This window comes from Scyliorhinus torazame, chromosome 8, assembly GCF_047496885.1.
Source record: "Scyliorhinus torazame isolate Kashiwa2021f chromosome 8, sScyTor2.1, whole genome shotgun sequence".
Lineage (NCBI taxonomy): Eukaryota > Metazoa > Chordata > Chondrichthyes > Carcharhiniformes > Scyliorhinidae > Scyliorhinus > Scyliorhinus torazame.
The window spans coordinates 162,859,709-162,873,871 of NC_092714.1; the positions used below are offsets into that span (position 1 = coordinate 162,859,709).

Genomic DNA, 14,163 nt, shown 5'->3' on the forward strand with positions numbered 1-14,163 from the left:
AAGGACAAGAGCAGCAGATACCTGGGAACCCCACCACTTGCGGTTCCTCTCGAAGTCATAAGCCCGACTTGGAAATATATTGTCGTTCCTTCACTGTTGCTGGGTCAAAATCCTGGAACTCCCTTCCGAACGGCACTGCGGGTTTACCTACACCTCAAGGACTACAGCAGTTCAAGAAGACAGCCCACCACCACCTTCTGAAGGCAAGTAGGGATGGGGAATAAATGCTGGCCAAACCAGTGACGTCAACATCCGGTAAATGATTTTTTTAAAAAGAGCACCCTTCAGAGAGAGATCCACAGCTGGAGAGGTATAGGGAGGAAATTTCCAGAATTTGTGGCTTAAGCAGCTGAAGGCATTATCACCAATGGTGAAGTGATCACTGCTTTGTTTTTCTGTGTGTGACTCTCCCATATTTTATCTTGCATTATTTCTGGAATTTAACTAATTTTAATCTGTTTTTTTGACAAAATAGTGAAAAATGAGAAGAGATTGCTCGCTGTTGACCTGAACATCCCTGTCAGAATTGGAAACATTGAAGGAAACCAGATACAGATATCCTTTGATCTGAGTTTGGACATCTTCAATACTGTTCAGAAAGTTTATGGTTCCCTTAAATTCAAGGTACGCTCCACTGCTATAGACATCTTGCAATTTTAAAATATTTACTTGGTGTGTTCCCTGAAGTTTGTGAGGATATTTTTAGACAGGAGACATGGGGCGGGATTCACAGTTGGCTGACGCTGAAATTGGGAAACTCCACTGGACGGAGAATAGGGTCCGACGCCAAAATCGCGGCTGGCGCTGATTTGACGCCAAATCGCAATTCTCCGTTACATTGACAGCGGTGTCAATGTCGTCTGGAATGCATGTACAATAAACACCGTTGGCATATCATTAACAGGCCTGACCCAGTATTATTCGGGGCTTCCGCGATTCTCCACCTCCGATGGGCCAAGTTCCCGACGACGCGGTTCACTTGTGCTTTTAAAAATCGTGAAAAAGGCATTGTGGTTGCTGAGAGAGATGGTACAAAAAGTGTCCAACATCACTAACTATTGCTGATAGTTGTGCCGCTGACCGGAGGGGCTTCTGACAGGGCTGGGGAGAGTAGCGGGGGGTGGCCAGGAGGTGGGCTGTGGCGTTTGGGTGGACGGGCACGGAACACCATTGCCGCAGCCTGCAAGGCAGCCATGCAGCTGTGCACACAACTAACAGCCCACTGTGAACTTAGGGCCACAGGTCTTATCGGTGACCCCGCAGGTCACTCCCCTAGTTGCACTCTGACCCCAGCCGACCCATCAACTGTATAGATGTGCTCCAGCACAACCAGTGCCTTCTTCTTGGCTGGGATGAGTTTGTGTGGGGATTGTAATGTGTATATGTGACTGCAGCTTGTCAGGCTCCTGAGTGTCAATCACGGACCTGGCGAATCCCGCACTGTTTTTCATTGGAATCGATTGTGTTCCACATGGCACCAGTGCTAGTCCCTCCACAGTTGCTGAATCGACCCAGGTTCGTGTTGACGTCAACGTTTAATGTCAGAAACGGAGAATCCTGCCTATGAGTTTTGTGGAATTGTGGAGACTCCACAGACCTTTAATAATAGTCTTTTGGGAGTACAGAGCTTGAGTATTGCTGGAAAAAGCACATATATTTTTGAAGATCTCAAATGGTCCTAAGGTCTGCTCATGGTGGATATTCAGTGAATTGGCATGGCCAATATTGGTGGCTAAGGGCATTAAGTTAATAAGTTGGCATGGGGAGTATTATTCCGACACCCTGGTCTAGTGTGCGGTCAATTCCAGCCCCACAGACCCCTGAGTCTCAACAGAAGTGAATTAACCAATAATTTGTGTATAGTTTATGACATACTTGACCCTTGAATGCTCCAATAACTTACAGGGACCAGATTTGTGAGTGGAACACACAATAAAACTGTTTATTTGTAACAAAAATAGAGATTAGACGTACCATGATTATCAGAAAATATTGGGCAGCTAATCTATTTCTCTTCCCCCACCCCCCTTTTAACTGTTTCACCCTCTATCCAAAGACACCCAAGCAGACACACACCAGGGAAAGGTAGAGCGGTAAAATAATAGAGATTAAAATGGAGGAAAGAGAAAAAAGTGACCATGGGCGGGTTACTCCGACCCCGTGACGAGTCGGAGAATCGCCGGAGGGCCGTGCGAATCGCGCCATGCTGCCCCGATGCCGGGATGCGATTCTCGGGCCGGCCTCCTTTGTTCCGCGCGGGCCGGCCTCCTTTGTTCCGTGCCGCGACTGTACTCCTGCGCCATGTTGGGTCGGGGCCGGCGCGGGCAAGGGAGACACCGTACAAGCATGGAAATCGCGCTGATGGGACTGCGCATGCTTGGGTTTGCGCATCTCCTGGCGCCCTTTCCACAGACGGATCAACAGATGGAGCAGCGTGAACCGCTCCAGCGCCCTGCTGGCCCCCTGCTGATCCTGGGGCCGTGTTGACTCCGTCGAGAAACGCGACGACGTTCCCGACGGCGTCAACACTTAGCCTCAGGATCAGAGAATCCCGCCCCTTGTTTCTGATACTAAAATTGTTGTATTCGGCTATCTTCCCAGGACGCGGAACCAGTTGAATTGCTAATGAGGTTCTTCTAGTTGAATCATTCAGGCAGGACTCTCATGGTGCGGGATCCCCTCTAGGGAGTCTCTTTAACTGAGGTTAACTTGGCCCTTCAAACAGAAGATCCACCTCAGGTCTGTTTAATTCTGCCTCGTCTCCACCTCCAGTGGAGTAGCTATCAGCCTCACTGAGATCTTGAGAGTTTAATAACGTTTTCAAACAACACAAGCATTGAGTGTTAGGTAAGATGGAGGAATTTAAAGTAACTGGCTGGTTGCCAGCCAAGTCTATAAAAATGTGTCATCACTGAGGCCAAACCAAGCAATGCATCTCACAAGGGGCATTCTGAGGCCAGATCAAATGGTTCATCTTGCTGGGAGCTTCAGTAGTCATCCATATACAAAAGTTGTAACCAAAGTAACAGAAAATAAAGGGAATACACAAGGGAAACCAGGTTGAAACAGGATGATCCTGTTTACCTCGCTCACTGTCTAGGGACATGAAATCGATTTGCATCTCATGAATGCTCATTAAATATACTGCTCACTGGAATTAGTATCACTTTCCAATCTTGCATCACACCAATGGGAATTCACATCAGTCTGTTTCAGATTTGAAAAAGAGTGATGTGCAGTGGCCAGCTCTCACTTTACTTGTCTCTTCAAGGTGAGTGCAACATTCAACACTGCTGCTCTGGTTTTGGATTGAATTGGATTGGATTTGTTTATTGTCACGTGTACCGAGGTACAGTGAAAAGTATTTTACTGCGAGCTGCTCAACAGATCATTAAGTACATGAAAAGAAAAGGAAATAAAAGAAAATACATAATAGGGCAACACAAGGTACACAATGTAACTAGCATCGGCATCGGATGAAGCATACAGGGGTGTAGTGTTAATGAGGTCAGTCCATAAGAGGGTTGTTTAGGAGTCGGGTAACAATGGGGAAGACGCTGTTTTTTAGTCTGTTCGTGAGTTTCTCAGACTTCTGTATCTCCTGCCCGATGGAAGAAGTTGGAAGAGTGAGTAAGCCGGGTGGGAGGGGTCTTTGCTGCCCGCTTTCCCCAGGTAGCGGGAGGTGTAGATGGAGTCAATGGATGGGAGGCAGGTTCGTGTGATGGACTGGACTGTGTTCACAACTGTCTGAAGTTTCTTGCGGTCCGAGCAGTTGCCACACCAGGCAGTGATGCAGTCAGATAGGATGCTTTCTATGGTGCATCTGTAAAAGTTGGTAAGAGTTAATGTGGACATGCCAAATTTTCTTAGTTTCCTGAGGAAGAATAGGCGCTGTTGTGCTTTCTTGGTGGTAGCGTCGACGTGGGTGGACCAGGACAGATTTTTGGTGAGGTGTACCCCTAGGAATTTAAAACTGCGAACCATCTCCACCTCGGCCCCGTAGATGATGACTTTGCTTCCTGAAGTCAATGACCAGCTCTTTAGTTTTGCTGGCATTGAGGGAGAGATTGTTGTTGCTGCACCACTCCACTAGGTTCTCTATCTCTCTTCTGTACTCTGACTCGTCGTTATTCGAGATCCAGCCCACTATGGTCGTATCGTCAGCAAATTTGTAGATGGAGTTGGAACTCAATTTTGCCACGCAGTCGTGTGTGTACAGGGCGTAGAGTAGGGGGCTAAGTACGCAGCCTTGCGGGGCCCCGGTATTGAGGACTATTGTGGAGGAGGTGTTGTTGTTTATTTATTACTGATTGTGGTCTGTGGGTCAGAAAGTCGAGAATCCAGTTGCAGAGTGAGGAGCCAAGTCCTAGTTTTTGGAGCTTTGATATGAGCTTGGATGGGATTATGGTGTTGAAGGCGGAGCTGTAGTCAATAAATAGGAGTCAGATGTAGGAGTCCTTGTTGTCAAGATGCACTTTGTTGCAATGCCAGTGGAACCCCACACTCGATGGGTGACTCCAAAGTCCATGAGGACACCAGTGCAGCAGCTCTCAGGCAGGGCTGTTGTCATGTGAGAGTACCTTTAAGAAATGGGTGTTTAAGAAATGTACCTTTAAGAAATGGGTGTTTATCAGTGATGTCAGAGTGTGGGTGGAGCTGGGCTGTCTGTCAGCTTTTTACTTTTGTTTTAGGCTGTTTGCTGCAGGGCGTGTTTTAGTTTAGTTTTCAGTGTTGGATCTGAAGCCAGACCAAGCAGGTGTACTGCTGTTCTCTCTGCCATCAAAAGACTATCTCTTGATCATTTGGTGAATTCAGAATTCTAAATGTTCTCAGTAGTGAATGTAAACCTAATGTGCTTCTGTTGAAAGGTGTTTCTTCTGTCTTCTGGATGTTGTTTGGGAAGTTATTAAGAATTACTTAGTGTTGTATTCTTTGGGGGTTGTATTTGAATTGATGTTTTAAAAAGGTTACATGGGGCGGGATTCTCCCATACACGGCGGGGCGGGGGTCCCGGCGTGATGGAGTGGCGGGAACCACTCCGGCCTCGGGCCGCCCCAAAGGTGCGGAAGTCGCTGCACCTTTAGGGGTAAAGCCCTCACCTTGAGGGGCTAGGCCCACGCCGGAGCGGTTTCCACTCAACCGTCTGGCGGGAAAGGCCTTTGGCGCCACATCAGCCGGGGCCGAAAGGTCTTCGCCGGGCGACGCAGGTCCGCGCATGCGCGGGAGCGTCAGCGACTGCTGACGTCATTCCTGCGCATGCGCAGGGGAGGGGGTCTCTTCCGCCTCCGCCATAGTGAAGACCATGCGAAGGCGGAAGAAAAAGAGTGCCCCCACGGCACAGGCCCACCCGCGGATCGGAGGGCTCCGATCGTGGGCCAGGCCACCGTGGGGGCACCCCCTGAGGCCAGATCACCCGCCGCCCCACCCCAGGACCCCGGAGCCCGCCCGCGCCGCCTTGTCCCGCCTTTCAAAAGGTGGTTTAATACACGCTGGTGGGACAGACATTCCAGCAGCGGAACTTCGGCCCATCGCGGGCCGGAGAATCGGCGGGGGTGGGCCCGCCGAATCTCTGGTGGCGGAGACCTCAGGACATGGCGGGGGCGGGATTCACGCCAGCCCCCGGCGATTCTCCGACCCGGTGGGTGTTGGAGAATCCCGCCTCTTGTGTTCATAGAATAAACATTGTTTTGGTTTAAAAAATACTTTTCCATTTCTGCTGTACCACCCTATAGAGTCAACCGTGTGCTCCCCATACCTCAATCTATTAAAAGTTGTGGGTCAGGTCAACTCCATGATACACTTTGGGGTTCTCTAAACACTGGCCATAACAAATTGGGGGCTCGAGGGTGATAAAAGTCTATCTATTGGATTGGCTTAGTGAACTTTAAGACAGTGAGGGGTGAGCATAATTTGGTTGCTTATCAGGTGTGGCATTCCAGTTTAAGTAGGGAGTGTGTTGTGGATAATGGCTCTTTCAGAGGCTCTGAAGTTTTTGGGGGTGGAGACAGTCACACGCAGTACCTTACGGACAGAGACAAAAAGCAGACTGTTAGATTTGGCAAAAACATTGCAGTTAACATTACCGGACAGAATGCAAAAGGTGAGGTAATTATGGCGGTGGCTAAGCATTTAAAATTGCCTGAGATACAGTTTGACTCATTGAAAATGGCAAACAATTCAGTTCCAAATTAAACAAATGGAACATGCGAAATAATTAAAGGAGCTTGAATATGAAAGGGAGGAAAAAGAAAGAGTGAGAGAGAACATAGAACATTGAACGATACAGCGCAGTACAGGCCCTTCGGCCCATGATGTTGCACCGAAACAAAAGCCATCTAACCTACACTATGCCATTATCATCCATATGTTTATCCAATAAACTTTTAAATGCCTTCAATGTTGGCGAGTTCACTACTGTAGCAGGTAGGGCATTCCACGGCCTCATTACTTTTTGCGTAAAGAACCTACCTCTGACCTCTGCCCTATATCTATTACCCCTCAGTTTAAAGCTATGTCCCCTCGTGCCAGCCATTTCCATCCGCGGGAGAAGGCTCTCACTGTCCACCCTATCTAACCCCCTGATCATTTTGTATGCCTCTATTAAGTCTCCTCTTAACCTTCTTCTCTCCAACGAAAACAACCTCAAGTCCATCAGCCTTTCCTCATAAGATTTTCCCTCCATACCAGGCAACATCCTGGTAAATCTCCTCTGCACCCGCTCCAAAGCCTCCACGTCCTTCCTATAATGCGGTGACCAGAACTGTATGCAATACTCCAAATGCAGCCGTACCAGAGTTCTGTACAGCTGCAACATGACCTCCTGACTCCGGAACGCAATCCCTCTACCAATAAAGGCCAACACTCCATAGGCCTTCTTCACAACCCTATCAACCTGGGTGGCAACTTTCAGGGATCTATGTACATGGACACCTAGATCCCTCTGCTATCCACACTTCCAAGAACTTTACCATTAGCCAAATATTCCGCATTCCTGTTATTCCTTCCAAAGTGAATCACCTCACACTTCTCTACATTAAACTCCATTTGCCACCTCTCAGCCCAGCTCTGCAGCTTATCTATATCCCTCTGTAACCTGCTACATCCTTCCACACTATCGACAACACCACCGACTTTAGTATCGTCTGCAAATTTACTCACCCACCCTTCTGCGCCTTCCTCTAGGTCATTGATAAAAATGACAAACAGCAACGGCCCCAGAACAGATCCTTGTGGTACTCCACTTGTAACTGAACTCCATTCTGAACATTTCCCATCAACCACCACCCTCTGTCTTCTTTCAGCTAGCCAATTTCTGATCCACATCTCTAAATCACCCTCAATCCCCAGCCTCCGTATTTTCTGCAATAGCCTACCGTGGGGAACCTTATCAAACGCTTTGCTGAAATCCATAGACACCACATCAACTGCTCTACCCTCGTCTACCTGTTCAGTCACCTTCTCAAAGAACTCGCTAAGGTTTGTGAGGCATGACCTACCCTTCACAAAGCCATGCTGACTATCCCTGATCATATTATTCCTATCTGGATGATTATATATCTTGTCTCTTATAATCCCCTCCAAGACTTTACCCACTACAGACGTGAGGCTCACCGGTCTATAGTTGCCGGGGTTGTCTCTGCTCCCCTTTTTGAACAAGGGACCACATTTGCTATCCTCCAGTCCTCTGGCACTATTCCTGTAGCCAATGATGACATAAAAATCAAAGCCAAAGGTCCAGCAATCTCTTCCCCGGCCTCCCAGAGAATCCTAAGATAAATCCCATCAGGACCCGGGGACTTATCTATTTTCAGCCTCTCCAGAATTGCCAACACCTCTTCCCTACGTACCTCAATGCCATCTATTCTATTAGCCTGGGTCTCAGCATTCTCCTCCACAACATTATCTTTTTCCTGAGTGAATACTGACGAAAAATATTCATTTAGTATCTCGCCTATCTCTTCAGACTCCACACACAATTTCCCATCCCTGTCCTTGACTGGTCCTACTCTTTCCCTAATCATTCGCTTATTCCTGACATACCTATAGAAAGCTTTTGGGTTTTCCTTGATCCTACCTGCCAAATACTTCTCATGTCCCCTCCTTGCTCGTCTTAGCTCTCTCTTTAGATCCTTCCTCGCTACCTTGTAACTATCAAGCGCCCCAACTGAAACTTCACACCTCATCTTCACATAGGCCTCCTTCTTCCTCTTAACAAGAGATTCCACTTCTTTGGTAAACCACGGTTCCCTCGCTCGACGCCTTCCTCCCTGCCTGACCGGCACATACTTATCAAGAACACGCAGTAGCTGATCCTTGAACAAGCTCCACTTATCCAGTGTGCCCAACACTTGCAGCCTACTTCTCCACCTTATCCCCCCCAAGTCACGTCTAATGGCATCATAATTGCCCTTCCCCCAGCTATAACTCTTGCCCTGCGGTGTATACTTATCCCTTTCCATCATTAACGTAAACGTCACCGAATTGTGGTCACTGTCCCCAAAGTGCTCTCCTACCTCCAGATCCAACACCTGGCCTGGTTCATTACCCAAAACCAAATCCAACGTGGCCTCGCCTCTTGTTGGCCTGTCAACATATTGTGTCAGGAAACCCTCCTGCACACACTGTACAAAAAACGACCCATCTAATGTACTCGAACTATATCTTTTCCAGTCAATATTTGGAAAGTTAAAGCCTCCCATAATAACTACCCTGTTACTTTCGCTCTTATCCAGGACCATCCTCGCCATCCTTTCCTCTACATCCCTAGAACTATTTGGAGGCCTATAGAAGACTCCCAACTCTCCTTTCATGTTTCTAACCTCAGCCCATACAAAGCTGGTCTTAAAATAAAAATGGTGCACCACCACCTTGAATCAATGAAATAATGGGGCAGTTTGAAATCAAAACTAAACTTCTTTCCAGGAGCGATGAGTGGCACTGTAAGGAATGCACGGATGGACTTTCAGGGGGCACCCTCAAATCTCTTAGAGGCACAACATAGAAATAGATTGTTGCGGAGAAAAGTATAGCTATTCCCACGAGCACGAGAAACCAGATGAAGACTTGGGAGTTCCAAACAAGGCCTTTATTGCGAGCTATAGCTTGGGCTGCTGATGTTCCAAGTAGGCATGTCAAAGAGCCCTGATTCAAGGATTACAGACATGTATGCTCCAGATTTGATCAAAAGAAATTAGCATACGCAAGTTGTTACAAGTTATCTATGCCCAGTCACGACTCGATTAGTTTTACATCATACATAGTATACGAGAGCAATTATCCAATTATAATAATCTTTATTTGTGTCACAAGTAGACTTACATTAACACTGGAATGAAGTTACTGTGAAAATCCTCTAGTCGCCATACTCCGGTGCCTGTTGAGGGACACTGAGGGAGAATTCAGAATGTCCAAATCACCTAACAAGCATGTCTTTCGGGACTTGTGGGTAGAGACTAGAGCACCCAGAGGAAACCCGCACAGACAGTGACCCAAGCCGGGAATCGAATCCGGGTCCCTGGTGCTGCGATGCAACGGTGCTAACCACTGTGCTACTGTGCTGCCCATCACACATGCACGCCTCCTTATTAAGAATACATTTCTCGGTATCAGACCTGTTGCATCAATTACCTCCCTCTCTGAATCCCCTAACCTATAATGTCTATTTCCTAAGGTAGAAAATGTTGCAGCAATCAACAGTTCTTTGTGATTATGCCACCTTCTCTGTCTACATCCAGATAATTTGGCACCAGTGCAAACGTGAATGCTCCCACATCTGGGGCTTCCATTTACTGGGACCCCATCACCTGCAAAATGTATTCTTGGGGTTGTTTCCCACAGCTAACATCTTCAGCTAAGCAGCTTATGTGACACAAATTGATACAAAATAATTTTAAAATGTTTTTTAAAAATGTTTTTATTCTCCATTTTCACATTAACCCCTTCATTGTGGATAACTAGAAGTTTAAAATAAATTCTGTTGTAATGTGGAAAACTACACCCATTCATAGACTAAGAGCTGCAAGAAAATCTGGAAAACTTCCTTGAGACAGTGGCATTGGAGCCAAAGCCTGTTCATATTTTTATATTTTTATGGAGCTAAAACCTATTGCTGTGCAGTAACAAGAGACTGCTTCACAATATATTGCATTAACACATAGGAATGTGAAATTGGGATTCAGGAAATCATTAAGGAGGCACAGATGTTGCATATCTGGCAGATCATCAATGAAAATATCTCAAGTGCTTTCCTCAATTGGCATTCAGAATGGACCAAAGAGTATCCAACCGTGACTCATGTGCAAGTCAATGATAATCTAAGATTGTCACCAGGACTTTAACCTGGTGTTGTAAGACTTCGTACTGTGCTCACCCCAGTCCAACGCCGGCATCTCCACATCAAATCTAAGATTGGACAGTGAACAAAGAAAAATTACAGCACAGGAACAGGCCCTTCGGCCCTCCAAGCCTGCGCTGATCCAGATCCTCTATCTAAATCTGTTGCCTATTTTCTAAGGATCTGGATCCCTCTGCTCCCTGCCCATTCATGTATCTGTCTAGATACATCTTAAATGATGCTATCGTGCCCGCCTCTACCACCTCCGCCGGCAATGCGTTCCAGGCACCCACCTCCTCTGCGTAAAGAACTTTCCACGCATATCTCCCTGAAACTTTTCCCCTCTCACCTTTAACCCGTGACCCCTAGTAATTGAGTCCCCCACTCAGAGAAAAAGCTTCTTGCTATCCACCCTGTCTACACCTCTCATGATTTTGTAGACCTCAATGAGGTCCCCCCTCAACCTCCGTCTTTCTAATGAAAATCATCCTAATCTACTCAACCTCTCTTCATAGCTAGCGCCCTCCATACCAGGCAACATCCTGGTGAATCTCCTCTGCACCTTCTCCAAAGCATCCACATCCTTTTGATAATGTGGCGACCAGAACTGTAAGCAATATTCCAAATGTGGCCGAACCAAAGTCTTATACAACTGCACATGACCTGCCAACTCTTGTACTCAAGTGAATTTGGTAAAATGCCGTATCTCATTAATGGATTCAAACCTCCTCCAACCTCTGTGAGATTGAGATTTGAGGATGATTCTCCCAAAAGGGAACAAAGTGTTTAGCTGCGTGTTTCCCGACACATGCAGTGCTGAGAAATACATGGGGCGGGATTCTCCGACCCCCCGCCGGGTCGGAGAATCGCCGGGGGCTGGCGTGAATCCCGCCACCGCCGGTTGCCGAATTCTCCGGCACTGGATATTCGGCGGGGGTGGGAAATGCGCCGCGCTTGTTGGCAGGCCCCCCCCCGGCGATTCTCCGGCGGCGATGGACCGAAGTCCCGCTGCCGGAATGCCTGTCCCGCCGGCGAGAATCAAACCACCTCTCTTACCGGCGGGACAAGGCGGCGCGAGCGGGCTCCGGGGTCCTGGGGGGGCGTGGGACGATCTTGCCCCGGGGGGTGCACCCACGGTGGCCTGTCCCGCGATCGGGGCCCACCGATCCGTGGGCGGGCCTGTGTCGTGGGGGCACTCTTTTCCTTTCGCCTTCGCCATGGTCTCCACTATGGCAGAGGCGTAAGAGACCCCCTCCACTGCGCATGCGCGGGGATGCCGTGTGCGGCCGCTGACGCTCCCACGCTCCGCACGGCAAAGTCAGTTTCGCACCAGCTGGCGGGGCACCAAAGGCCTTTCCCGCCAGCTGGCGGGGCGGAAATCAATCCGGCGCAGGACTAGCCCCTCAAGGTTAGGGCTCGGCCCCTCAAGATGCGGCGGATTCCGCACCTTTGGGGCAGCGCGATGCCGGACTGATTCGCGCCGATTTTGGGGCCGGTCGGCGGACATCGCGCCGATTGCAGAGAATCCCGGCCATGGTTAGTCAACGCGACTTGCATTGACTAAGGGGCCTGAACGGGGAACGCGCAGCTGAGGCTGTACATATTCCAGTTTTGTACAGTGGGGAGCTCCGCTCGACGGAACTCCCCATTGCAACGAAAGATTGGGACACCATTTTTAAATGGCTTCCCGACCTCCCCAGAGCAAGATGGGATTGTCTCTGTTCTGCCTGGTCCCCGTTTGTGGAGACCATTGCTGAACAGCACTCACCAAGGACTCTTTAGGCGAAGGAATTGAATCCAAAGCCTCAAGTACCTTGGGAATCTACACATTAGCATGCGGCTTACTGCCTCGCTCTAATATGCAGATTTGGTAAAAAGTAATCCTGCTCATCGTGGGCGAGATTCACATCGCAATGTCTCGCAAGATAGCATTGAATTTCGCGGGGCGTTGTGAGCCGGGTAGATCATAGGTGCAGGGTCTCCTGGCTTTTAACGGCCCCGCTGCGGCACGGCGCACTGCTTTTTGGGTGCACCGTGGCCTTTGGATCCCTAAGTCTCAGAGTTGGCATTTTGGTCACCTTGATCTGTGAATTAGCGTGTCGCAGCAAGGCCCAGGACAGGGCTGCCCTCTCACAGGCAACCATGTGCCACAGCCACCTGAACATTGCAGCGGCGCTCCTCAGTATGGCCCAGTCACAGCAGGCCATGGCTGGGAACGTCGGCAGCATTGCCCAGGCGCTGGCCAGCATGGCGCAGACTTAGAGGGAGGTGGTCCAGTCACTGGCTGATGTGGCACAGGCCCACAGAGTGGTGGCACTGTCGCAGAGTGATGTGCAGCCCCAGACGGAGATGGTCCGCTCCCTGTGCTCCATGGCCACGAGCGTGCGGGCCTCCAGGGCTGGCAGCGTCAGGCGGTGGGGGAGCCTGAGGGGATGGCTTTGCTCGCACCCCCGTCACATGGAATAGCCTGGGGGCTATCAGGCACTCCGAGAGAGGAGCAGGTGATGGGGCCTGTGCCGGTGACCACCCCCCCCTCCCATAAAAAACCATAATGGGAGTTATGTACAGGCCTCCTAACAGTGGTCAGGACCGGGGGCACAAAATGCACCACGAAATAGAAAGTGCATGTCAGAAAGGCAAGGTCACAGTGATCATGGGGGACTTCAATATGCAGGTGTACTGGGTAAATAATGCTGCCAGTGGACCCAAGGAAAGGGAATTCATTGAATGTTTACAGGAAGGGTTTTTGGAACAGCTTGTGATGGAGCCCACGAGGGAACAGGCCATTCTGGACTTAGTGTTATGTAATGAGCCAGACTTGATTAAAGATCTTAAAGTAAGGGAGCACTTAGGAGGCAGTGATCATAATATGGTCGAATTCAATCTCCAATTTGAAAGAAAGAAGGTAGAATCAGATGTAAAGGTGTTACAGTTAAATAAAGGTAACTACAGGGGCATGAGGGAGGAACTGACGAAAATCAACTGGGAGCAGAGCCTAGTGGGAAAGACTGTAGAACAGCAAGGGCAGGAGTTTCTGGGAGTAATTGAGGACACAGGACAGAGGTTCATCCCAAAGAAAAGAAAGGTTATCAGAGGGGGGATTAGGCAGCCATGGCTGACAAAGGAAGTTAGGGAATGCATCAAAGCAAAAGAGAAAGCCTATAATGTGGCAAAAAGTAGTGGGAAGTCAGAAGATTGGGAAGGCTACAAAAACAAACAGAGGATAACAAAGAGAGAAATAAGGAAAGAAAGGATTAAATATGAAGGTAGGCTAGCCAGTAACATTAGGAATGATAGTAAAAGTTTCTTTAAATACATTAAAAACAAACGGGAGGCAAAAGTTGACATTGGGCCGCTCCAAAATGACGCTGGTAATTTTGTGATGGGAGACAAGAAATAGCTGAGGAACTGAATAAGTACTTTGCGTCAGTCTTCACAGTAGAACACATGAGTAATATCCCAACAATTCCGGAGAGTCAGGGGGCAGAGTTGAATATGGTAGCCATCACAAAGGAGAAAGTGCTAGAGAAACTAAGAGGTCTAAAAATTGATAAATCCCCAGGCCCAGATGGGCTACATCCTAGAGTTCTAAAGGAGCTAGCTGAAGAAATAGTGGAGGCGTTAGTTATGATCTTTCAAAAGTCACTGGAGTCAGGGAAAGTCCCAGAGGATTGGAAAATCGCTGTTGTAACCCCCCTGTTCAAGAAGGGAACAAGGAAAAAGATGGAAAATTATAGGCCAATTAGCCTAACCTCGGTTGTTGGCAAGATTCTAGAATCCATTGTTAAGGATGAGATTTCTAAATTCTTGGAAGTGCAGGGTCAGATTAG

At 48.5% G+C, this 14,163-nt stretch overlaps 1 protein-coding gene across 1 annotated transcript in view; it reads left to right on the forward strand.

Annotated features, from left to right (window-relative positions):
* The window catches only part of LOC140428891 (synaptonemal complex protein 2-like), a 573,438-nt gene that overhangs the window by 328,556 nt on the left and 230,719 nt on the right, over positions 1–14,163 (forward strand). The window contains exon 11 of the mRNA XM_072515538.1: positions 476–624. Within this exon, the coding sequence (XP_072371639.1) occupies positions 476–624 (149 nt within the window). The remainder of the gene's footprint in view (positions 1–475; positions 625–14,163) is intronic.